The sequence below is a fragment of the Aspergillus tubingensis genome, assembly GCF_013340325.1.
Source record: "Aspergillus tubingensis WU-2223L DNA, scaffold_6, whole genome shotgun sequence".
Lineage (NCBI taxonomy): Eukaryota > Fungi > Ascomycota > Eurotiomycetes > Eurotiales > Aspergillaceae > Aspergillus > Aspergillus tubingensis.
The window spans coordinates 763666-786998 of NW_023336280.1; the positions used below are offsets into that span (position 1 = coordinate 763666).

A 23333-nucleotide genomic window follows, 5' to 3' on the forward strand; every position below is an offset into this window, starting at 1 on the left:
GTTGAACCCTCGTCAGGCCGTGAGGAAAGAAGCAGTCGCGGTAGGAGGTGGTGTGGTTCTATTCAGTTAGTGAGCGAAGGAGGAATTGGCTGAAGCACGCGGGTGGGCAAGTATGAGGGCGACGAGAGGGAGGGATAGGGCCGTGTCGGAGAGTACTGAGAAGTGCCTAGAATTCTAAATCTGAGTCGTAGAACAGGAAACTAGGCAGGTAGACTTAGTTGGCGGCGACTCAGAGGTAAGAGACAAGAGTCGTCCACGCCATTGTTTCCTGATGTTGTTGTTGCTTGTGGGTGTTTTCTGCGGAAACCAGGCGATGTAATAATCGAGCGGCGCGCATCGCCAGCCCGAAGACGCGTCTGGCACGTGCGGAGGTCCGCCCGCCAAGCCCGGGTTTTACTCTTCGCAAATAAAATCAATTTTACTCAAAAGGCGCTGCTCGTTGGCATGTTGCAGGTCTCCACGTTCTTCACTTCTTCAGAATGTTGCACTGCAGACGGGCTTGTTTCGAGGGGCAATGGGAATGGCTTTCCTAAATTGGCTGTCGAAATTGTTGGTTTTATCCTCAAAGCGTGGCTTGAACTTGGGTTTAGTCCCAAAGCATATTGCCTTGCCCTAGGCTGGATGTCTGTTCAAGAAACAATGCATTCATCTGTGTACATGCTATGCTGATTATAACAGTGGAAGATTGTATGATAAGAAAAGGACACCTGAAACGCCATCCCTGCGCTATCCGGTTAACATAGACCCCGGGTGCAGATATGCTCTAGCCTCCAGGTCAGTAAACTCAGAATTAGTTTATAACACGCATCAAATGCAATATTCTGCCCCAAGATCAAGCCGAGGTCCCGCCCAAGATCGATCCCGTAAGCCAGACAGCAGCACACGCGCCCACGACGGAAACCCCGACCAACCGCTTCTGCCACGTAGATTCCTCTGACATCTTCGCCGGCCCAACCTTGGTCCTGACCGTGTAATGCGGGGAAGGTTCCTTATGCGCACTGGCATCCTTTGACACCAAGGACTCGTTCTGCCGGGCGAGATAGTCCTGGTCGCGGGCGCGCCATTTGTTCACGAGTCGGGCAATCTCAATCAAATCCTCCTGCAACGAGCCTGGCTCGGTCGCATTAACATTCTCAACTTCGACGTTCTGCACATTCCCAAAGAAATCTGCCACGGTGCGAAGCCGTCCCTCCTGCTCGCCGCCAGGGAACAGGTCCCATCTGACGCCCGGCTGGGAATGGATCTTGGACTCATCGTACGAGTCGAACAAGTCGCCCAGCGTGAGCTTCGAGTTGGCACTCGTCACCTGTGTCTCCAAAAACTCCAACACATAGTATGTCCAGCGATCGATCACCGCAACCCCGACATCGTTGTCCGCATGGTGGGAGTAGGAAGATTGGTCAAGCTCACTGGATCCGGTGGCGATGATGTTCGGCGAGTAGAAATGCGTATACATAGTGTTGGCCTGGCAGGTATCAATCATGAACAGGAGCTCATGGTAGCGCTTCTTTTCCCACATCTGACCGAAGGCGTCCGCCAGGTCCCAGGCTCCGATTTCCTCGGAGTCCTGGAACTTCAGGAACTGGTCGCCGCCGTGACCAGTCATGTAGACCAAAACATTACTGCCCGCGTCGGAGCCAAGTCGCTTGCTGCGTGGTACATCTTCGTCCAGGCGATCCGTCAGAAGGCGGATGAAGTTCTCCACGGTGACCTCGTACCCCCGATAGTCGACCTCAATGTTGTCGCCGTAAAGATCAACGGCGCGATCCGCGTTACTGTAAACGGTTCCGGGGAAGGCATTGCGAGGGTTACAGGCCATGTCATCGGGGAGCATCAGGATGATCTGCGAGTCGGGGATGCCCAACCGCTTGACGGTGCGATACAAGGAGAGGACATTGGCGAGATGACGGTAGTTGAACCAGAAACGGGAGGTTGAGACGAGGACGGCCCAGTTGGAGGTATGTTCGGAGGACACTGTGACGGTGAGGGCGAGTAGAAGTAAAGGCAGGACTCGAAGGAGTCCTGAGTAGGGCGTCAACATGATCGGTGATGGGATGTTAAACCATCGCAGACACCTGCAATGATGATCAATCAAGCCGCATTCGGGGAGGGAGTCGGAGGTGTTCCTGAGGCAGGAAGGCGGAGATGCGGGTAAAAAGGCTTTAACCGCATATGGCATAGTTCCACAAGTGACGTATTCAGGATGTTTGAGCTATTTGACTTGTTTGGGGTGTTTACATCAATTGGGCTTGAAGCAGCGCGCATTACCCTGTCCTGAGGTAGATATTACTAGAGACTGCTATTACATACAACGCAAACCAAACAGCACATACATAGATAGACATTCTGGTTCCACTCATATCCCTACATCATATTCTTCCTATTCATCTTTCCAGCCGGGCCCTGTTCCCACATCATGATCTGATCAACATGGCGTCTCACCCTCGGATAAACGTCTTGATAGGCTGTCGCGCCCATCCAGGCATCCAAATGTCCCTTGCCCGTGAAGACTTCCCGCTCGTACCAATCCCTTCCGTGCACATTACAAAGTGTCGTGTATGAGATATCCGTGTTCTCGGCAGTAAACACCATGTTTCCAGTTCCTGATAGGAACAAGATCGGAATTCCCTTCAAACGTTCGAGGTTTTCCGGCGTGACGAGATTGGTGAAAGCTGGCCCGTTGGCTAGAACGCTCTCCTTCCGGCCGCTCTCCATGAGCCATTGAAGGGAACGCATTGAGGTGCCGCCGAGGAAGCGTTCGAGTTGGGTGTGCGTGGCGTCGTTGAGGTTTTTATGGGTCCAAAGACTGCGGTCTTGTTAGGTGATTGTTGCTGGCGGATGCACAGACGTCTTTGGAACACTTACCGGCCAAATACAAGTTCGCTTCGATGGCAGACGACCGATCGGCACGACTCCCCGGCCTCCCCCTGAGGGTAAAAGCGCAACGCCTGGTTCAACAGTGACTGGATATAAGTGTCGTTGCGGCTACTGGTGCAATCCCAGTACGGACTGACCAGTCGGGCATATAGGGATGTGGGAAAATTGGACAGGAGACTATCAACCTTTCCAAACTTGGGGTTCATGAAAACCATTGATGCGGTGATTCCTTGAATCCAGTCACTAGGGATTGTGCTGTCCAGTAGGCCGCAAGACAGTGCTAGGGAGCCTGCGCAGTAGGCCACCACGTAGACCTTAGGAGGCTCGGACGGACTCATTGTGCTGATAACCTTGCGGATGTGGACAAGAGCAGCGTGTATATCGCGCCGTGCATCATACGGTGTGTACCCTTCTCGAGCGATCGGAGCTCGTCCGACTCTATGAGTGATACAGTAGATACGATAACCGGACTCGCGGAAGTACTCGACTGCATTCCTCTCTATGGTAGGAAGAGCGAACATCTTGTGGTCAACTGCTGCTCCTGGTATAAAGAGTAAGGTTGGGGCAGGGCCCAGAATATCCTTTCCTTGGAAGGTGGGATTCCACATCACCATGTTTGTGGTGACTCCGTCAGATGCTGTCAATGGAATGGTGGAGGATGGAGTTACTTCTTTAGAAGCGTAGTTCAGCGTTGTGTCTGGCCACTGAAGTTGCCCAAGCGCCGAAAGAAATGGCACGGAAAGCTGTTTCGCAAAGTAGGCGAGAAAGCTCGCTGCCGATTTGGCCCTTGTCCACAGCGATGGCCCACTTGTTTCGAAGGTTTTCAGTTCGTAACCGAAATCGTCTGGCAGAATGCGCAGCATACCGCGGCCTACTACTATATTGCTCGCATCTGTGATGGTGACATACAGCGTGCTGGTCTGTCTCCACAGTTCAAGTGGGTTGAGGAAGGATGCACTGTTCACGACTTTGTAGCCGTTAAAATGCAGTTTTCTCCCACTGGTCGATATCATGTCAAAGTTATAGGTCAGGTTCGCTGTGTCTGGTTGCCGGGCATCGTAGTTGAACAGTTGGAAGGTGCCTCTGTGGACCAAGAAGACACCTCCAAGCGTGTTGCAAGTAAATGTTCCCGTCAAGTTTGCCAAATGTTGGCTGCTCTTTACCACTGTAAAGCGTCAGTGGAATTTGACTAGAGGCTTATATGTAACAGCATAAACTCACGCTCCTCAGCACTCCATGCTTTGACGCTCAGGAAGAATCGTGCATTCTCGCAGCGACCTCGAGCAAGCTTCGTCGCGACCTCAAAGTCTTTAACGTCAGGACCAGTGTATATGAAGCCAGTCATGATCTCCGAGAACACGACACCGGTGTTTTGATTTTCAGTGGCTTTCGCAAGCCTGTATGCAAGTTGCGCGGTTTCTGCATCTTGAGGAGAACGATATGCCGGAGTACCGAACATGTCCAATTGACCTGAGGCTGTTAGCGAGGGAGAAGCGTTTTCGTCTCTGCCCAGTACCCACCGTTCTTCGTGTTATAGTCGATAGCTATATTTCGCCTCCGGGCTACCATCTCAACTGATCTCTCAGCAAAGGCTGTAATGGTCGCAAATGGATTGACGCCAACAGCTGCTGGCAGCGCAGAGCTGTCGCACACGACCAGTCCTTCATACGTTTCGCTGCTGTTTCCCTTCAATACTTCCCCAAGGTGATTGACCACTCCATTGTTCCCAGTGTTGTCTTTGCTGATGCGCGCTCCACCTCTGCGGTAAATGTTAGGTACTTCAACTGGTGCCGGGTCTACCGCTAATGAACATACATGGGATGCACTGTGATCTCCTGCCTACCCAAAGTACTCCAGACTGGGTTGGCTATAAAATTTCCACCAACAGCAGCTGTCATTCTCTCGAGGATACCATGGATGCGAGATACAGATTTAGATCGGCCCACACCCGAGTATGTTAGCACCGGCTTGTCTTTCTGGAGTGATAGTCTGCCTTGGCTACCTGCAATATTGTGAGAAACAGTTCTTATAAACTGACAAGCATGCAAGGTGCTCACTGTCATGCGACATGATCAAATATACGGCAGTCTTCTGCACACTTCCCTCGGGTATGTATGGCCCAAGCTTGCCTTTCAGTCGTGCGACAAACTTCTCTACACTCTCAATAGGACTGTACTTGGGACGTTTCATATCTGGCAAGTATTCCAACATGCTGAACATGAGTGGGGCAAGAGCGTATGGTACTGCACAGTCTTCTACCACGAACCCATCCAGAACGTTTTCCTGATCCCTCAGATCCAGGACTGAAGTTATGCATGGTCCTACGGGTCGCTCAGGCGTAGGTTCAGGACGAGCTATGCAGTTAGCTTCATAGTCGGTATTGTACCTGTTACAGCGTCTCAGTTCTGTGTCCATGAAAAGCGCAGCGATGAACTTGCCCAAAGCCCAACATATCCCCGTTGCCGCTCATCTCAGTGCCGACGTCATCGCTCAAGTCCAAGCCCATCTGTCTGCTGCGGAGCAGGATCTCGGTTGTTCCGATGCTTCCAGCTCCTAAGAAAACGAATTTTCTTGCATGCACCCACATAAGGTCGTCAAAGAAAGTGCTGAAACGGTCTCGTCCACAGGAGCGCCACGCGAAGTATATAATGTATCCTTCACGATCGGGGGCTTTGGCAACATATCTGACCTCGCAATTACAGAAGATCTCGGCACCCCAATTCCATGCATCACTGAGATAGTTCACAAGCGTTGTAGACTTGCTGCCGTCGTTGACACCAGTCGCATCCATTCCCGTCAGCTGTGACGCCTGCATGTAGACTCCCGTAGAGTTGGGGCCGTCCTCAAACCGAGTTGTTTGCGGAACACGGTGGAATTTATCGCCCCAGCTCATGAGCTCCGATTGCCTTTTGAGAAGGTCGGCTTTGAGAAGCTTTGGGAAAGTCGGAGGGTACTTGGCAGGTTCCAGAACGCTCCTTGCGCGGTCATAATCTGGAAATCATCAGAAACGGGTCCAAGGGAGAGCAATTCCGGGTCCTGGAATTGTGCGATATCTAAAGGTCACGAAAGTGCATGCTTACACTTTTTCCATGCCTCGTGTCCTCTCAGTTCCTCTGGCCAGACTCCCATTTCCAGCACTTTGCGATGGGCTTCAAGGAACACGTTGGCATTCAGAAGGCTGGTGCCACCGAGACCGTTACCCATATATACGTTCTGGCCTTCGCCTACCACGAAGTGGTATAGGCCATTTGGGTTCCCCGCGTCAACCATAGCTCCAGGAATACTTCTTCTGTCGCCGGGAGCGAATTGACCGCTGACGTGAAGCTCCTCCACCGCATCCTCCAGTTTTTCAGGGAACTCACCAGGCCATCTCTCCCTCCCTCGCTCGAGGACGCAGACGCTCTGCCCTCCTCTGGCCATTCGACTGGCGGCCACGCCCCCTCCATACCCTGAACCAATGGCCACCACATCGTAGGAGTCTCGCATGAGCTCTACTGGCATCGAGATACGGGGGAAACGGCTTTGGGATTGTGGTCCCTTATCAGCTCCGTTAGCGGAGTGAGCTTGAGGCTTTCTGGACGGAATTCCATTGTAGGGTGAGCCCCCATTTGGACCATCGTGCACTCCGTTCATCCCATTCACTGTGTGCTCCGCACTTCTGATTCCGTCTTGCATTGCAATTATTTTATCCGTGTTGATAGATTGTCTGTTCTGAGACCGAGTATCTACGGAGGCAGGTATATGATGAATTCAAAATCGAGCAGGGCGCCTTGTCAGCTTATTTCAGGCCTTGGCTTCCGAAAGTAAGTCGTAACAGAAGAGCATGGGGCTGGTCACGACTATGGGATATCTTGCTCACCCATTTCGATACGAGTAGGTCTTCAGTCCGTCACATGTCGCGGCATAGAACAATCGTCATGTTCATATGAAAAAAAATGTTTCTGGGCGTTAATCGACCCCGCCCGCATCGTATAGTCAAGGCTGAACTAACTCTGTCGTCTGAAGAGAGTTTCCGCAAGCAGCTACACCACCAGTTCAATGGTGTGTAAAGAAAGGCTGAATTGACTTTGTGGCTGGATGTAAGTAAAGTAACGGTCCGCAGACAATCTGGCATGTTGTGGCTTGAGAATCTCGGCTCCTCAGGCCGAAGAGAATCTAGGTCAATTAAACTCAAGCTTGACGATCCGGGGCCCTTGGCTGGTCATCTTGAGGCATTCCGTGGCGCCTCCAGCCATTACTTCATTCGTCAAACCAGGCAAACCACGGGGTTCCCGATCGGTCATCCCGGCGAGTGCGTCAAGTTCTAGGCTGCCACATGAGATGCCTGAGGAGACAATCATTTGACGTCTTGGAAACTATATCTACCGCCATCAACTATTCATACAACGAAACTCAGGAGACTATGTCTCATCACTTTCACAAGCTTTACACTTGACCACTTTGTTGCCAACTTGTCACCATGCCTGCTGGGTCTTGTCAAGTCTATGGCTCCGTATCTGGTGAGGACATCAACAGTTACCCCAAATATACTGGTTCGCCCTTGTTGTTGTTCCTCGCTGATCTGTGGCTCTTCCTCTGTAATATCTTCTACCTACCATGCATTTTCTTGCCTCTCACGCCATGGCCATGTGGGAGTCTGGATGAGCTGTACCCTTCTCTAGCCAATATCTTCGACATCTGTCTTCATTGTGTTTTGTTTGTCCTCCAGCTCGTCTTTCTTGTCTCACTCCCATTGTTTATCTGGCTACCATTCGGCATCTACGTTCTGTATATTGTGACCGCTCTCGCCTTGAATACGCTCATCTGCTACGCTTTGAACCGGGGTATCCCAGCAGACGGTCTCAGGTCGACAGAGGATGATTTCTCAAGACGGTGGAATCGCCATGAGGACGAGTATTGGATATTCCTCAATGGAATTTGCGTTGGGTTAGTGTTCATTTCCATCCTATCTTGTGAGTATAAGACTGACCGAATCAGGAGGAACTGGCTACAGAATAACGTCGATCGCATATCGCGGACATTCCACCGTCCAGTAGTCGGCGTCCACAATAAAACGTATGCTTCCCCATCCTTTGTTAAGGTTCAAACAATCCAGATTTATGGATATCTGATAGTGGTTAGAACGGGTGTCATATTTGACATTATCCAATGCCTCATTCAACGTTGTCTGTTGTACGCGACAAATGATGTCCGAGACTGCTACGTGTTGGTTAGAAGAGCACTGTACCGGCCAGAGGTAAAAAAGGTTGTGTTAATCCTGCACTCGCAAGGGGGTATTGAGGGCGGAATGATCCTGGATTGGCTCCTTGATGAAGTACCACAGGATCTCATCCGACAACTGGAGGTTTACACCTTTGGCTGTCTTGCAAATCACTTCAACAACCCGTATCGCGACACGGCATCGTGTAACGCAGCGATGCGCTATGTGCGCACAGGAGACATCACTGGCAATGTCCAGAATCGCAGCATCTTACATATTGAGCACTACGCCAACAAACGTGATTTTGCATGTCGATTTGGGGTGCTGAATTTCGACCACAGTAAGCCCCAGGATCGCCGCGAAAATCGATTCATGGGTAAAGTGCTCGTTAGTCCCGCTTCAGGCCACCAGTTCAATCAGCATTATCTTGATACGATGTTCCCACTTGACCCAACCAACCGCTTTACGCGGGAGCCACGGGAGGGCGACTTCATGGACACAGATGTCATAGTACGTCGGCATGATAGGCGTGAAGAAGATAGGCCTGTCACGATCCTAGATGCAGCGGGGCTGTTGGACGCAGGCACTGGGGAAGTAGATGGCACTAGTTTGAACTCGGTACTCTCCGGTAGTGCGCAGAACATGAAAGTTGGGCTGAATATGAAGTTGAAGATGCACCAAATGAGCAGATTGTGGCTCTATCGAAATGGTGGTCGTCCAGTCTCGTGAGCTTGCTTTCTATCTGCAGGTGTGAGATAGGCTTTTTGTACCATAGGTTCTTCTGAGCGAGAATGTGGGATACTAAGTGCGATTCATACGTAATTTGATCATTGGCCTTGCTCTCACAGCAGTCATTGAGTTGTGCAGCTGAGGATAGCTCCAAACTGAAAGTCTGGCTTGTCGCCTTACGCGTACTCAGTAAATGATTGCTTTCGCGATAATAAAGCCTCGGCTGTCTGGTTGACATAGAAGGCCACTGCCAAAAATCCTTCCAATAGGACACTCAGAAATTATCAGGTGCCTATGCACTTGCAGGACACTTTGCTCCGTCATATGGCAGTATATATGTTAAACTGTGCACAAGTCCGGATAAAATTATGAAGAATCGAGATGCCTCGGCTATTGCCTGAATCGGAAAGCCCGTGCTCCACCGAACCGGCGTGTGAAGGCGGCCTCCTTAACCCCCGCCAGATCTTAAGACTTTCTTCTTCCTTTGCTTCGTGCATATTCCTGTGTTTCAACTCCTTACTTGTCTCGGAGTCGGAAAAGCACTAGATATGGCGGAATCAGCGACTCTTTTCAAACCTCCGCCGTTGGATCCCACCAAGGCGCCCGTTGAGAATGTGTTAGAGCTGACACCGGTGATTGACGTGGGGAAAGTATGTCTTTCCCTCCCATCTCTTTAGTTCTCGCGAGTCCAACGGTTTTCTCTCTTTCAACAGGATGTGTTCACCAATACGCGACCCCTTTGGCATCCGCCTGGTGCGCGAGGCATCTACGGCGGTGCTGCCATCGCCCAGTCTCTCGCCGCTGCGCTACGAACTGTTCCCGCCGATTTTGCCGTCCATAGCATGCACTGTTACTTCCTCCTCGCCGGTGACTCCGAAATCCCTATACTGTACCACGTGGAGCGAGTACGTGATGGAAGGAGCTATATCACGCGGACGGTACAGGCCAAACAGCGCGGTCGCCCCATCTTCACCACAACACTGAGTTTCAACAAGGCCAACAGTGGCGGCAAGAAGAAGCTCGAGCATGCATCTTCGATGCCAGCTGTCACTCTGCCAGAGGAGCCTGGACCGGGGTCTAAAAGGAGGTTCGAGGAATCAGGCGGCGGGCCATTTGAATCACAGAAAGCGGGGGTTATAGATCGTCAGTCTTCATAGTGTGTCGGTAGAGCTTGAGGTTATATGCTGACTGTCTCAGGAAACCGTCCTCCTCAGGAGAGGAAAACGAGACGATTCATGCGGTCACGGGGCAAGATTTCCGATGCGGGTGGTCATCAGGCTCATCTTTCCGCCCTTGCATATATGACCGACAGTTATTTCATTGGCACTGTGTCCAGGGTTCACAACATTCCTCGGTTCTCTTCCCCAGAGGAACTCAAGAAGGCACTAAATGCGCTCAAGAACCCGTCTGACCTGGATGATGAGGATATTGCGCGCGCTCTCAAGGAGCTGAAGGAAGAAGAAACGGCAGATTTACGCCGTCGCTTGGAGGGCGCTTTGCACAGAGTAACTAACCAGCCACCCCAGGAACATAAGGAAGTGGGCATGATGGTCAGTCTTGATCACTCAATCCACTTCCATAACCCTTGGGCATTCCGGGCAGACGAATGGATGCTTACAGAAATGGAGAGTCCTTGGGCCGGTGAGGGACGAGGTTTGGTTCTGCAGAAAATCTGGTCAAAGGATGGAACATTGATCGCTACATGCACCCAAGAGGTATGTGTGATGAGTGCTTTTACTGAAAAGACACGTCTAATGAGTTGCTTTATAGGGAGTCGTGCGCCTCAAACAAGACGAGCCACCTCGGTCTAAGCTTTGATGAGGACACATGCTGTTGACGTCCAGTCGTAGTAGATATACCCGTATTTGTGCATTCTCGAGTAAATTATGTTAGATAGTATAGATTTGATTAATAGTATATAGTATAGTCGGCAACGAACCGATCAGATTCCATCATCTTTAGTCATTCCTCGTCGGATTCTTTCGTAGGTCTCTTGGGGCACATCCATATATTACTGGCACCTGAAATGAAATTCATATAGTCCAACTGTAAACATTGGTGCTACTGGATACTATAGTTTTCAATTGAGAGCAAGTAGTAGGCTCCTTCTCACATGAAAAGGTAGAAGTGTGTGCATTCTGGGCTGGTCTGAAGTCTCCCAGGCGAACAACTATAATATATCAAGATTGCTCAAGTCATGCAGATCGTCAACGGTATCATGAAAATGCAGAATAATACAGACAATAAAGAAACAATGCTTTGACCGGAGACTTTTCAAATCAGACAGCCGCCCATCCGTTTGATGGCCCAATGCAAGAAGCGATGCAAAACGCAAAAAATGCAACAGAAAGCCTCCCATGCGATGGCGTCCTTTTCGCCGCCTTCCCCTTCTTCCCTCCTTCCCTACCTCATTAATCTTCAACCATTACACCATCATCTTTTCAGGGTCTTGTTGATACATTCGGCTTTTCTTTTCACAGTACTCCAGAGCCTTAGGGCCCCAGACCTCTCTTCCCTTGTATTCACCCACATACTCTGGCCAGCTCTTAATCTCTTTGGCAAGGTTTTGCAATTCCTGCATCGGTAGCTCGTCCAGGGTTGTCAAGATGGTTTTGACACCAAAGACGAGTGCTCCGGTACGAGGGAGTCGACGGAAAGTTTGCCGCTCGCGACGAATGACAATATCTTGCGGCGTTGGATCCGGATTCTCCTCAGATAGAGAAGTTGGTCGATAGAGGATCTCAAATAAATCTTCATCGGGCCGCTTCACTTCGACGAAGTAGTTGGATCTTTCCATGGGCGATGCCGGTGTGAGCCGAGCCAAGAATCTGGAGTAAGAATGTTAGCCTCTCTCCTTGCTTCTGCAATTCGCCTTTACTGCCAGTGAAAACATCCAGAGTACTTACTTGCTGACTGAATTGGCGACCTGCTGATGCCACAGTGGTACAGGGTTGTGAAGCTTGGAGATGGTCCACCCAATGCGGTCTTGAACTGTCCAGCCAACGGGGAAAAGGCTTGCGCTGGCGGCGCTATTCATATCGGTTAGTCGGTCAATTTGGATGCGGAAACAGGATTCTAAGACTAACAGATAGTACTCGTCCTCCTCGTTTTTCATCAGAATACTCAGGTCCTCCATCGTCAGTCTGACGGCGATTTCTAGAGGATCGACGTCTTTGTTCTTCCCTCCAAAGCAAAATGTCTCTCCGGTCATCTTGTTGTGCACAGTCGTTTCATCGCCGCACTTTTTCTGTTCGAACACATTGGAGAATCGCTGGCAGAGGAATTCAACTACCTCCTCCAATGCCTCTAAACATGCATCGTATGACTCGGGGAGGCATTGGAGGACCTTGCTCTTCTCTGTCTCCAGCAATTGGCTTCTAACTTCGTGCTCGTCCATATAGTTCTTGTCAACGGTGAGCCAGTTCTCCACGTCCAATTTTCGAACGTCCATCATAACTCGGTACCTCTCCCTGCCCTTGATGGGTTGGGCCGGATAAGGAGCCATTTTCTTCAGATCGTTGCAACCCGGTTCTTGGGCATGTTTTGTGCGCCATAACGATGAAAGATTATTTCGGTATCTGGTGAAGATAATGGAAAGAAGAAAAATCGACAACGCAAGACATGATAGGGTATTCATTGCCGTTGAGAAGAAAGTCCACAACAAAAGGGAATGAAGAAAAGGGAAAAAGAAAAGAAGAGGATCTTCGATGAAGCTTTTTATTGTTCACGCATACAGGTCTCCACGTCGCAAGTCTGATGGGAAGAGGCAATGGGAGAATTCAACATGGCGAAACTCTCTGCTCCCGGCGAGGACAATGGCTCCAATTATAATCAGGAGAGTAAGCCATAGTCTCAAAGATCATCATTAGGGTCAGACGATTTAGCTACAAGTGGACTACTACATTCCGGATTCAGGGAGCTGGGTTGGGTTCTGATACGTTCTGTCTTTCCCCGCAAAAGCCGCAATTCGCCGCCCCGAAAAAAGAAAAGGAACCTGACAGCATCCACATGATCCCACTGAATTCTCAGCATTCATTTCAATCGAGCTCCACTGGGTCTTAGTGGTAAACGCGGGGGTGAGGATCCATCAGAGAGTGAACTCTATGTGGACGAGAAACTCAAACCATGCGCAGGTCCGTCTCCGCCCTGGATCCGCAGCCCGGCCCATGTACTAGCTGCTGGATGTCACTTCAATTGCGACGGTACCGGTGCCTACTAGTCTTGATTTGCCTGGATGGGAAATGGTACTAAGTTAACGCGCTTACTCACATACGAAAGAGTACTAGGCCGGGCAAGGGTTGTGACAGAGACAATAATACCACTCCCTACTTCCATTCTTCCTATGGAATCGTCAGGCGGAGCTCACGCGTATATCGTCCGTGCGCGCGCCCATTGGAAGACCTCGTGAGCTGAACCCGATCGGATCCTAGGGGAAATGATTCCCCTGTCTAACAGGTTCCTGCGGTTCCGCCCCAGCGGTATTCGTCTTTTTTTTCTTTCCCGGGGCAGACGCAGCGACATCGAAACGGGGACATCGTACTTGATGGAATTACGAAATGAGAAAGAAATAGCGCAGTCCGGTATGTTGGGACCACCTCCGGGGACCAGTCAAGCATGTCTTTAGACCGGAGTGCATGAAAATCATACATCATCACCTGTGCAACAGAGGGCACGATGACCGAAGGAAAGCGCGTGGGATGCTGCGTGGGCCGGCTTCCCACTCGGTACCGAGTGGGAGGAGGGTCATCAGCTCCCAGCGTAATGGCAAATAGACGTCCTCTTAGCCGGCTATGAAATTCTACGGACCTGCCTACCATGCTGGGGATGGAAAGAAGGCACCGCTTGGTCTCCATCTGTTTCGAGTGACGTGCTGGCAGTCTAGTCATTCCAGTTGCTGCGACTGGTCAGTCGGCTCCGGCGCAGCGATGCCACTATATTGGAGCTAAGTCGTTAAGAGAAAGCCCCAGGTCGGCACTGACGTACTGTGAGGTGTCCTTGCAGTCCTGCCAGGCCTCTGGCGCAGACTATACGCTACTCATCCGCTAGTGTAATTCTACTTACTGTGTTGGGACGTGCATCCCATCCATGGTAAGTTGATGCTCAGCGTGGGCGTGATGGAAAATTATGAAATAACCTGACGGGCGATCCACCTCCGGCACGAGTCCAGAATCTGCTCTTTTTGTTTTTTTCTCCACTCTTCCTAAATGAGCCCATCTGGGGTTTTGCGCTGCAACCGCCCCAGTTCGCGCAAAGCGCGCTTGCCGCAGGTCCAGTTTAATTGGGAACTAATTATCAGTGTCCGTTACGTTTGCTCTTCTCAATGTGCGACAAGACGGCGGTGTCTCAAGAAAGAATGCGTCTTTTTCTCCCACTCGTCTCATCTAGCTGGCTTTTGAGTCTTTTTTTTCCTTTTTCCACTTTTGGTTTATCTTTTACGTTGCTTATGCCGCGTTTCTTTGCTTTTCCTCTCATTTCTTTTTTTGATTTTTTATTTTCCCATCCTCTCTATACTCTTTCGGGATTGCTTACTTTGCCCCTTCCATCATTGTTGGGGCGATCTCAGATTTCCTCCGCCAGAAGATCAAGGTTAATCACCCTGTTTTCTTGCATTTCCTTTTTCTTTTTTCGGGTTCTCCTCTTCAGTTTGCATTCGTCACATCTGTCCAAAACCATCCACCGAGAGTATCAAATCCTCCGAGACACAGCGGGCTCTCGGACCGAAATGGACTTTCATTGCCCCCAACTTGCTTTTTTGTACGCCAGCTCGCCGATAGCAACGATGGGACAGTGGGGAGTTCCTAGTGTCTACTGCCTTGACTTGACGACGACGCTCTGAGTGGACTGACTGGCTTGCGGACCCAAAATTGTCTGCCTTTCGGCACAGCCTACTATCTTAGTCCATACGGTACAGGCCAAAACTCATGTCTAGACTCTCTAGGCCTCAGAAAAACACCGGCGCACGGTGTGGTAACCCACCTTTCGTCAGTGATCGTCGAATGATTGAAGAGGGATTTGCAAGAATCTCGGCGGGCCATACGGCATTACTCCGTAGCGACGGATTGACTCAGCTCAGGCCTAGTCTGAGTCTTTGGGAGCCTACTAAGTCGAGGGCTCCTCTTTCTGGACCACGCCATCGGAGTGGACGAGGAAGCTGCAATTCCGTGCTGTGGGACTCGACTAGGCCCAAGTTGGGTCCAAGTCCCAAGAGGATCGACTCACCGTGCACGGACGGCTATGCCGGTCCTACCATGGTGGTTCTCCACGATTCTCCGCATGGCAATGAGACTTAGTTCTAGGTCTACACCGGTCTTGGTAACTGATAAGCCACTGGCCGGTCGCCCTAAAGGGCAGCTTGTACGGTAAGATATTCGTACTTGTGTCAGGGCGTTTTACCCAGCCTCTGGCATCAGAAGTACAAGACCGGCTACCACTCGGGCTTAGATCGGGGAGGGCGTGTCTCGTCTCGTAGAGGGAGAAAGTAGTCCAGATGGCCAGGGTTTGCTGCCGCCGTTGCTGAACGGGGCTCTAGTGGCCTTGGCTTTTTCAAGGCAGCTGAACAGGGCGCTGCCTAGATCTTAGTAAGATGATGAAATCGATTGAGCCGACGGTACACAGACGCTGCCACGAAGGGGGAAGACGCCCGACAGACAGGTTTGGAGGGTCTCCTCGCAGCAGAGTGAAAACGTGGATGCAGTGGCCTTCCTGTTTGAGCGATTTGGAAGCCATCATGTGATCCAGCTGGTGAATGACCCCTGCATCATGTGATTGCAAGGAGGCTCGCTCCAACGTCCATCCCAACGCATCTTCCCCTCCTTCTTCTTTCTTCCCCTCGTCCCTATCCCAGGGAGCAAGCAAGCACTTCGCCCCAGCTGTGTCACCCCCCTCGTTGTTTCATCCTCGGATCCAACGAAAACTGCCACTGCAGGCTCATCACCAAGCCTCTCCACTCCTCCCAATTGGGTCATCTAGGCAGATCGTGAGGAACGTGTCTCTGCACTGCACAACGATGACTTCCTCAGCAAATGTTTCCACACAGTCCACTCCATTACCAGCTGATGCGGATGCCCCGCCAACCTTTCAGGAATGGTACTCCTTTGATGCACTCTCCAACTGTTGGAGCCCACTTCCACCCTCTACCTCAGTGACTTGCGATGAGAGCACAATGCCAGCCTCAGACAAAGCGGAACTAAAGATACCTGCACTTAACCTTGTAACTTGGAATGTAGATGCCTTCGCCAAGTTTCCCGATGACCGTATGGCCGGCATCATTTCCACCATACGCAATCAAACCACCCCACCTAACATACTCTTCTTCCAAGAAGTCCCTAAGGCAGCACTGTTTTACCTCCTCAATGAACCCTGGATTCGCGAAAATTGGTATACTAACGAGGGGGACCTCAGCAACTACGGGGGTCTCGCATTCATTACCGTGATACTCTTATCCAAAGCCAGTTTCAGTACAGACAGTCAGGACCCAGACAAAGCATGCCTCGGACCAGTCTGGCGAGTTAACTATCCAAGTAAGTTTGACCGAGACGCTCTCTGCTGTGATGTCTTCATGCCACAATCCGCTACCCGTGTCCGTTTGGTCAACGTGCATCTGGACTCTCTTGCCTTCCAGCCAAGTTGTCGTCCGCGGCAGCTCGCCATCGTTGCAAATAGTCTCCGTTGTGCCGGACATGGCTTCGTCGCAGGAGACTTCAACCCTGTCCTCCCAGAGGATGACAGTCTCGTGGCCACCAACGGTCTGGTAGATGTGTGGAACGAGCTGCACCCCGACGAACCGGGCTTCACCTGGGGTCTTGATGGTCGGGAACCTTTCCCTCCAGGACGGTTGGACAAAGTGGCCGTTCTTGGCCTGAAGGGGCAAGAGATGGACATTCTTCATCCCGGTGCAATCAACAGCGCGGGACAGGGTCTACTGCTACGACAATTGGATACCCCCATGCCCTGGAGTGACCATTCAGGTCTAAAGTGCTGCTTACGTCTTGCTAAAGAGCCCTTGTAAGCATATCATCAAACATTCCCTCTAGTCTCTCTCTCTCTCTTTGCTACTCTATGCATTTACCTCTTGAGTAAGGACACGCATATTCCCGGGCTCCCACCACAAACACACCCACACACACACGTGGCTCTACCATCCATTCATTCTATTCCATTAACCCCAACTGGTCAGACGCACCTGTCTACCAATGGATTTGCGTATAATAGGACAAGACAAGACCGGAAGGACATGGCTATCTCCAATGTCCTCCCCCATGCATATATCTATCAATGCATCCAATAAGCACCCCACATTTTCTATATACAGTAGTTGTGACAGCTTCATTTGTTGAAAACAGATAATGGATGATGGATGCCTTGATCCATTATCCTCCTAAACCAGCCACCAGCGTCAGACGTGCATGAACGTACACGTCTATATTATCCGTCTTCTTTGAAAAGGAACTACGTGGCTTATCTTGGTTTCCTACTGTAGAGAGTGTGAGAGGGAGTCTGATTTGACATATGCTTAGTAGTCTTTACCTAAAGAAGAAGTAGTTACTCCAGTTACTCCGTATGGGTGATGGAGATGGCTATTGTATGGTTGTTCATAATGGTGCCCAATAATTACCACAGTACTTCATACCGAGGTTCTTGATAATATAGGCATGATGGGGGAAAAAATAACTCAATGTCGGACAATTTCATAACCAATCATGTAGTCCCTAATATTGGGTATATGCACCTGGACGGTAATTATTGACCTGTCTAGTACAGTAGTAGTCGGCCCGGAAGAATGACTAGGTCCCGAAAGTGACAGCGGCGGTGGAAGAAACCATCATGGATAGTTTTGCCATTATGGGATTAAATAGAATTCATCAAAAAGCTCATCCAAAGAGGTATCCAGGGGAATAAGAAAACACAGACAATTGGCCCCAAAATCGGTGGGGCTCGCAACAAAATGATCATGTCCAAAATCGTCCACACGGACGCAAGCTCAAGCATATAAAACGCCCTCCCAGTGCAGTGCTGATCATCATTGGTGTATCACAAAAGTTGGGACTTCCACATTCAACCCGATTCGTACTCTCAGTCGGTTCTTTTTTCGGACCATCCATACAGGAGCGCTCTCTGCTGCCTGCCTGCCTGCCTGCCTGCCTAACCCAAGCAGGGCGCCGTCTACCTGAATTTGGCCCGGCACCGACCCATCACTTCGCCCTGACAGACAAGCTCTGCGCTGAATTCACTACCATCCAGTGTGAGGTAAATGTCAAAGTACACTCGGTAAAAAGTACCCTGAGGCGTGTCCATGCGCTCGAAATCGGTCTCCAAGTTCTTACGGGACAGATCGGAGGTGAGGGTGACGACTTCCTTGATACCTGCATTCAACGTTAGCACCCCATCAACAAGGCAGCCAGTCCGAAATGCAACTTACGTGGATCCTTAGTGTACTCGGGACAAACATCCTCATCGCACGCGTACAGGATATCCTCGTACATGAGGGTCGCTCCCGGCGCAACCTGCCGGAAAAAGCTCACCTTGACAGGCTCGCCGATTTTCACCCGCTCGCCCTTCTGCACGAAAATTTGCCTTGTGTACTTGCATCGGTCGCGGCCGTCAAGACTAGGAACACGGTATTGCTCGGGGTGATATCCTTCCTTGAAGGGTTGCAGCGTGGCCATCAGGTAATGGCGTCGTGCTACACGGTGCGTAATCACCCGCTCGGTGATTCCGGCAGTTACGGCACCTTTGACAATGGCAGCGACCGAGTCCATCGGTCGAACGACCTTGGACTGATACTGTGGAGGGACGTGGAGCTTGATCTGCTGGAAAAGATACTCCGAGGCACCGAAACCACCAACAACAAGGACGTTCTGCAATTCTGGTTAGCTTTCCAATGCAGCTGGGCGGACGGATGGTGGGTACAAACCTGAAGTGACCTGTTCTGCGCTTGGATCGCTATGATTTGATTGCGCACCAGCTCAAGGATCCTATTTACGACGGGCTCGAAGCATTGCAGGATCTCCTCGTTGGTGAACGTCATGTAACCCTCCTCGATGCCTGCGTCTGGGAAGTCGGCTTCAATTCCGACATCCACTGCCCATTTCTGGCCATTGTTGCGGAAGTCGGCCTTAATCCGATTCTCAAAGTCCATGATACATTTGGCATAAACCTTGCCTGCCGTGCGGGAGCCATCCGGCAATTTCATCTTGCGAATCTTCGCACGGAGAATGTTGCTAAAGTTCCGGTTGAGCGCGGTGGAACCACACGAATCTCCAGAGCCCGCGGTGCATTCCGCGACGCTGAACGGTTGCTCTTCTTCGACCTCATACGCAATCAAGTCGACCGTACCACCTCCACAATCGACAATCAGGATGGCGTCACCAATCTTGAGGTTCAGCAGACCGGTCTTTGCACAGAAAAGAGCCGCTGCCTCGGGTTCGGACACCAAGGTTAGGCGGTTGTCATTCTCGTCTCTCAGGAAGCCGGCCTGGAGGGCGGCGGCTCGTGTTGCTGCTTTCCCAGCATCGTTCCAAATGGCCGGTACGGTGATGTAGTACCGAATGTTTCGCTCTTCACGGGTAAACACTTCACCCAAGGTCTTTTGGAGTTGGGCCCGCATGGCCTGTCGCAGCTTGAAGAGGTAGTCGGCGGCGACATCGATCTCCGACTTGCCCGGGGGCAAAGGCGGCAGGTTGATGGGGTCAATGTACGTGTTTCCGGAGAGCATCAGCTGAAGCTTGAACCACTCGACTTTCTGTACCCCTTGCTTCGGGTATCCGGTGGGGGCCAAAGCATCAGCGATATCCGGGCCCCAACCCACCACCTTTTGGTACTGATCGTAGTACAGAACGGTCGGGATCTAGACGAGCCAAGCAAAGACTCTGGTCAGTAAGCTGGTCATGTGCGGAAGTGAGGGGAGGGGGGCTTCTCGGCACCTTTTGTTTGGTGTGAGTGCCTGCGCCAGGCCACTCTGTGATGATGTCCTCTCTCGCCTCGTTGTTGGTCGCGAATGCAAAAGCCACACCGGAGAATGTCGTGCCAAAATCGATTCCCACAATCAACTGAGCTTTACTCCGGCCGGCGCCTTCTACTTCGACGGCGGGGTTCCGCACGCCGTATTGGGGTTGGTGAAGGCCGGGAGCCATGCCAGGACCGAGCTGCTGTTGTAACCCGTAGCCGGGGGGAGCACCCATGGGGGCCATGGAGGACTGAGGATACGGTAGGTTGGTATTTAACGGCGGAGGGTGGTGAGGCATAGGCTGGCCTGGCGGCAGAGGGCTGGTGGGCCGGCCGGCGGTGTTGTAGGTGTAGCTCGGGGGGCGCCCCAAAGTATTCTGGTTATTCATGGGGAGGCTGGTAGTCGAGGAACTGGTACCGGAGGGAGGAGAGCTGGGCGAAGTGGCCGAGGAGGGAGCGGCGACGAGGGTGTTGGTAGAAGGAGCGTTCACAGGTTGGCTGTGCTGCACAGGCGAGTGATTCTTGTTGCGCTTCGTCCCGAAGGTGAACGATTTGAAGTTCAACCGTGAGCTCATCAGGTCGATATGGAAGACCGGATGATGGCACGGAGGGAGGATGCAGATTGGGGGGGAAATAAGGGAAGGAGGGGAGGGAATGAGAGGAGAGGAGAGGAAAGGGAAGGAAGGAAGGAAGAGGGGGAGGGAAAGAATGGAGGGAGAGAGGGAGGGAGTGTGAGAGAGTAAGCGGGTCAGATGGGTAAGGCAGCAGAGCAAAGCAGGTAAGAACGAAGGACAAGAGAAGGGAGTGAGTGAGTGACTCTCTCCTCCCCCAAAAGGAATGGAATGGGAATGGCAGGAAAAGTGGGCGTGGAATCGATTGAGGCGGAGTCGGAGGAAGAGGAGGAGGAGCAGCAACAACAACAGTTTAAACTAAACACAAACAGACGGGAAAGTTAACTGAACTTTGTCACCAAATTGATTGCGGGGGAGATGCGATGCGATGAGAATGTCAAGGATCGGGTAGATTCAGCCTCGAAAGGGGGATGGAAAGGGTAAGGGTAAGAAAAAAGAGAAAGCGAAAAAGAACCAACTAACTAAACGCCCAGCTAATTAACTAAGTCACTAACTAACAATCATTGCTTATGAAGTGAGATTTGGGATTGATTTGATGGCAGGGAATCCGTGCTCTGGAATGATTAAATTGAGAGGGTCGCGATAACGCCCGACTGGATCAGGTCTGTTCTGTCAACCCTGGATTCCCCTTCCCCAAATTCTCCGACTACTCCTAATGACGGTACTAACTCTCAGGGTTCTGTCTTGACGGGTCTGGATGCCATCAAAAAGAAAAAGAAAACAATTCAAGTAATATAATTTTATCTCGACCAGATAGAGTCTGGCGAATTCATGGTTGAACATGATTCTCTTTCTCAGCCTGATTCTATTATGGATGTATGATACCATACAGTACGGTATGGTTTGATACTGAAAGGAACCCCCAGTTTGGCCTCGGCGTAAAGAACCCTTCCGAGAGATTGAATTGATTTCATCCTCCACAAATTACCCATCTACAGTGAGATGAGAGTAAGTATTTCGCGTGCGATCATCCTGATCCTCGTCTTCCCAGCCTCTTCGTCTACCGTCCAAAGTACTTTTGTTTAACTCGAGATTGACACCCGATGATCCCTTATAATCGAGTGTTGGCAGTTGAGCCGATCCGTCTTCTTGTTGTGGGTGGATCTGCATCTGCCCGGACTGTGTCCTTTGTTTGGCCGTCCACTCCACTCATCCTCTGACTTACTAGTATTTACTTAGCCTCCCATGGACGGAGTGGACACACTCCAAGGAATGGCCCCAAGGAACCGGCGGGTTCAGCCACGCCCGCTAAGCCTTCGCCAGCCTTGTCTGTCTCTCTGTCTCTGTCTCTGTCTGTCTGTCTGTCAACTGTCTTCTTTCCCTCTTCTTTGTTTCGTTGTCTGCGGCTGAAAATCTGTGTCCCGTATCGCCGATCTGGTTTTATTTCCGTATGGTATCTTTCATGACACAACACCAGACCAACATCCCACCTCTTTTGTTTCCCTGTTGGCTTGCTGCTTACTCCCGACCGACACCGGCCTGTTTTGATGGTCGCCATCATCATCACCTGCCATCATCTACAAGACTTCAATAAAATCAGTCGTATATAACATCCTTTATACATTTTGTTTCCGTGCTACCCAATGCGACGGCCGATACAATGGCTGCAACATACTGTCCGGGTCCTGGATATATCCACACATGGGTCGCTCGTGCGGCGCCTCGCGCTTCTCGATCGCAAAGCCCATTCGCTCCACGAGGCAAAACACTTCTGCCTCCGTCAGCTCCACATTCCCGGGCTCCCCAATCCCCTGGTCACCTTGGCCCTCCTCACTGCCTCCGTGCTGACTGCGGTTGCTGCCGTCCTCGAAATGCCACAATAACGGTCCCACGTTGATCCAGAGCCCGTTGGGCTTGAGGCAGTGTCGGATCGCCTCGACGTACCGGATGAGATTCGGCGCCGTGTCGATGAAGAACACCGTCGCCACGGCATCAAACACCTCTTTGTTGCTGGGGTTGGTGTACAATACAGTAAAGTCGGCCGCCGACATGCTCATGCGCCCAAATGGCGCCGAATTCGCCTGAGCTTCCACCATAGCCGTACCCGGATGCTGATCCGGGATCTTGACCTCCTGCAATTGCTGCTCCCGGGACAGGAGGTTCGAGAAATGCAGCGCAAATGGATGCAGTGCGTGTTTCTGAGGGCCGAGCGTGTGGTTCAGGATCCAGCTGCTCGCCAGCAACTGGTGATAGGAGATCTCGTTTCCTTCCGCGGCGAAGCCTTGCCGACAGATCTCAAACACCAGTCTTCCTAGACCGGCGCCAGGAACCAGCACCCTGACTTCGTCCTCGTCTTCGGAGGACCCAATCCGCGCGCCGAACTCGTTCTGCAAGTCGGACAGCACAGGGCCGTAGCAGACGTCTCGCTCTGCCTGGCCTTCTTGACTCCAGTCCCGGTAGAATTGTCTCAGGGTGGAGTGCGCCTTGTTGACATCGGACTGAGTGGCCGTCCCGTGCCAATTCTGACGCGGGTCATTGGGGTCAGGGTTCGCAGAGAGCCCGAATGACGAGAGACCGGTGGTCAGGATGGCATCTGCGATGTCGGCGTTCACGTCGATGGCGTCATCCACGCGGTTGAAGTTATCAAGGATGGAGAACGGCGGCTCAGACAACATCTGCCAGTGGGCAGATGGTAGGGCATAAAAGGCCTGACGACGACGGTGAGTGGTGTTCATATGCGCCGTTCTCCGATATTGCCTGAGGGTGTTAGCAACGTAGACATGCCCGCGGACTACCACCGATTATGTTTAACAACACAACCGGTCACATCGTAAATGACTCACCTGAATGAATCAAAAGCAGCAAAAAGCACACGGCGCTCGGCATTATCAGCCAAGGGGTCGAAATCGCCCGACCAGCTGCGAATTTCATCTGCCTCGTGCTCGTCCATGGTGCAGTGACTAGCAATTGAATAATCAGCAATCCAATCCAATACTAGATAGGCCCGTAGC

The 23333-nt window shown here is 51.4% G+C and overlaps 8 protein-coding genes across 8 annotated transcripts; 3 read left to right on the top strand and 5 right to left on the bottom strand.

The window, feature by feature from the left end:
- Positions 1-832: 832 nt before the first annotated feature.
- On the bottom strand, positions 833-2041 carry AtWU_04029 (GPI-anchor transamidase; the record flags this gene model as incomplete). The annotated part of the gene is made up of 1 exon (XM_035499140.1): positions 833-2041. The coding sequence occupies one exon, from the start codon at positions 2039-2041 to the stop codon at positions 833-835; it is 1209 nt and encodes a 402-aa protein (XP_035355033.1).
- Positions 2042-2364: 323 nt separating this feature from the next.
- On the bottom strand, positions 2365-6552 carry AtWU_04030 (FAD/NAD(P)-binding domain-containing protein; the record flags this gene model as incomplete). The annotated part of the gene is made up of 8 exons (XM_035499141.1): positions 2365-2806; positions 2866-4042; positions 4099-4347; positions 4398-4636; positions 4693-4879; positions 4935-5263; positions 5316-5868; positions 5958-6552. The coding sequence occupies 8 exons, from the start codon at positions 6550-6552 to the stop codon at positions 2365-2367; spliced, it is 3771 nt and encodes a 1256-aa protein (XP_035355034.1).
- Positions 6553-7336: 784 nt separating this feature from the next.
- AtWU_04031 (uncharacterized protein) lies at positions 7337-8806 on the top strand (the record flags this gene model as incomplete). The annotated part of the gene is made up of 3 exons (XM_035499142.1): positions 7337-7803; positions 7855-7932; positions 7999-8806. 3 exons carry the CDS (start codon positions 7337-7339, stop codon positions 8804-8806), a joined length of 1353 nt encoding a protein of 450 aa, XP_035355035.1.
- Positions 8807-9354: 548 nt separating this feature from the next.
- On the top strand, positions 9355-10624 carry AtWU_04032 (acyl-CoA thioesterase II; the record flags this gene model as incomplete). Its single annotated transcript, XM_035499143.1, has 4 exons — positions 9355-9456; positions 9520-9949; positions 10004-10521; positions 10577-10624. The coding sequence occupies 4 exons, from the start codon at positions 9355-9357 to the stop codon at positions 10622-10624; spliced, it is 1098 nt and encodes a 365-aa protein (XP_035355036.1).
- A 607-nt stretch (positions 10625-11231) lies between these two features.
- On the bottom strand, positions 11232-12311 carry AtWU_04033 (heme-dependent oxidative N-demethylase family protein; the record flags this gene model as incomplete). The annotated part of the gene is made up of 3 exons (XM_035499144.1): positions 11232-11634; positions 11713-11835; positions 11893-12311. 3 exons carry the CDS (start codon positions 12309-12311, stop codon positions 11232-11234), a joined length of 945 nt encoding a protein of 314 aa, XP_035355037.1.
- Positions 12312-15812: 3501 nt separating this feature from the next.
- On the top strand, positions 15813-16814 carry AtWU_04034 (endonuclease/exonuclease/phosphatase family protein; the record flags this gene model as incomplete). The annotated part of the gene is made up of 1 exon (XM_035499145.1): positions 15813-16814. One exon carries the CDS (start codon positions 15813-15815, stop codon positions 16812-16814), a length of 1002 nt encoding a protein of 333 aa, XP_035355038.1.
- A 1154-nt stretch (positions 16815-17968) lies between these two features.
- Positions 17969-20325, bottom strand: AtWU_04035 (Hsp70 family protein; the record flags this gene model as incomplete). Its single annotated transcript, XM_035499146.1, has 4 exons — positions 17969-18168; positions 18225-18663; positions 18720-19652; positions 19729-20325. The coding sequence occupies 4 exons, from the start codon at positions 20323-20325 to the stop codon at positions 17969-17971; spliced, it is 2169 nt and encodes a 722-aa protein (XP_035355039.1).
- Positions 20326-21938: 1613 nt separating this feature from the next.
- AtWU_04036 (N2227-domain-containing protein) lies at positions 21939-23272 on the bottom strand (the record flags this gene model as incomplete). Its single annotated transcript, XM_035499147.1, has 2 exons — positions 21939-23079; positions 23166-23272. The coding sequence occupies 2 exons, from the start codon at positions 23270-23272 to the stop codon at positions 21939-21941; spliced, it is 1248 nt and encodes a 415-aa protein (XP_035355040.1).
- Between the last annotated feature and the right edge of the window lie 61 nt (positions 23273-23333).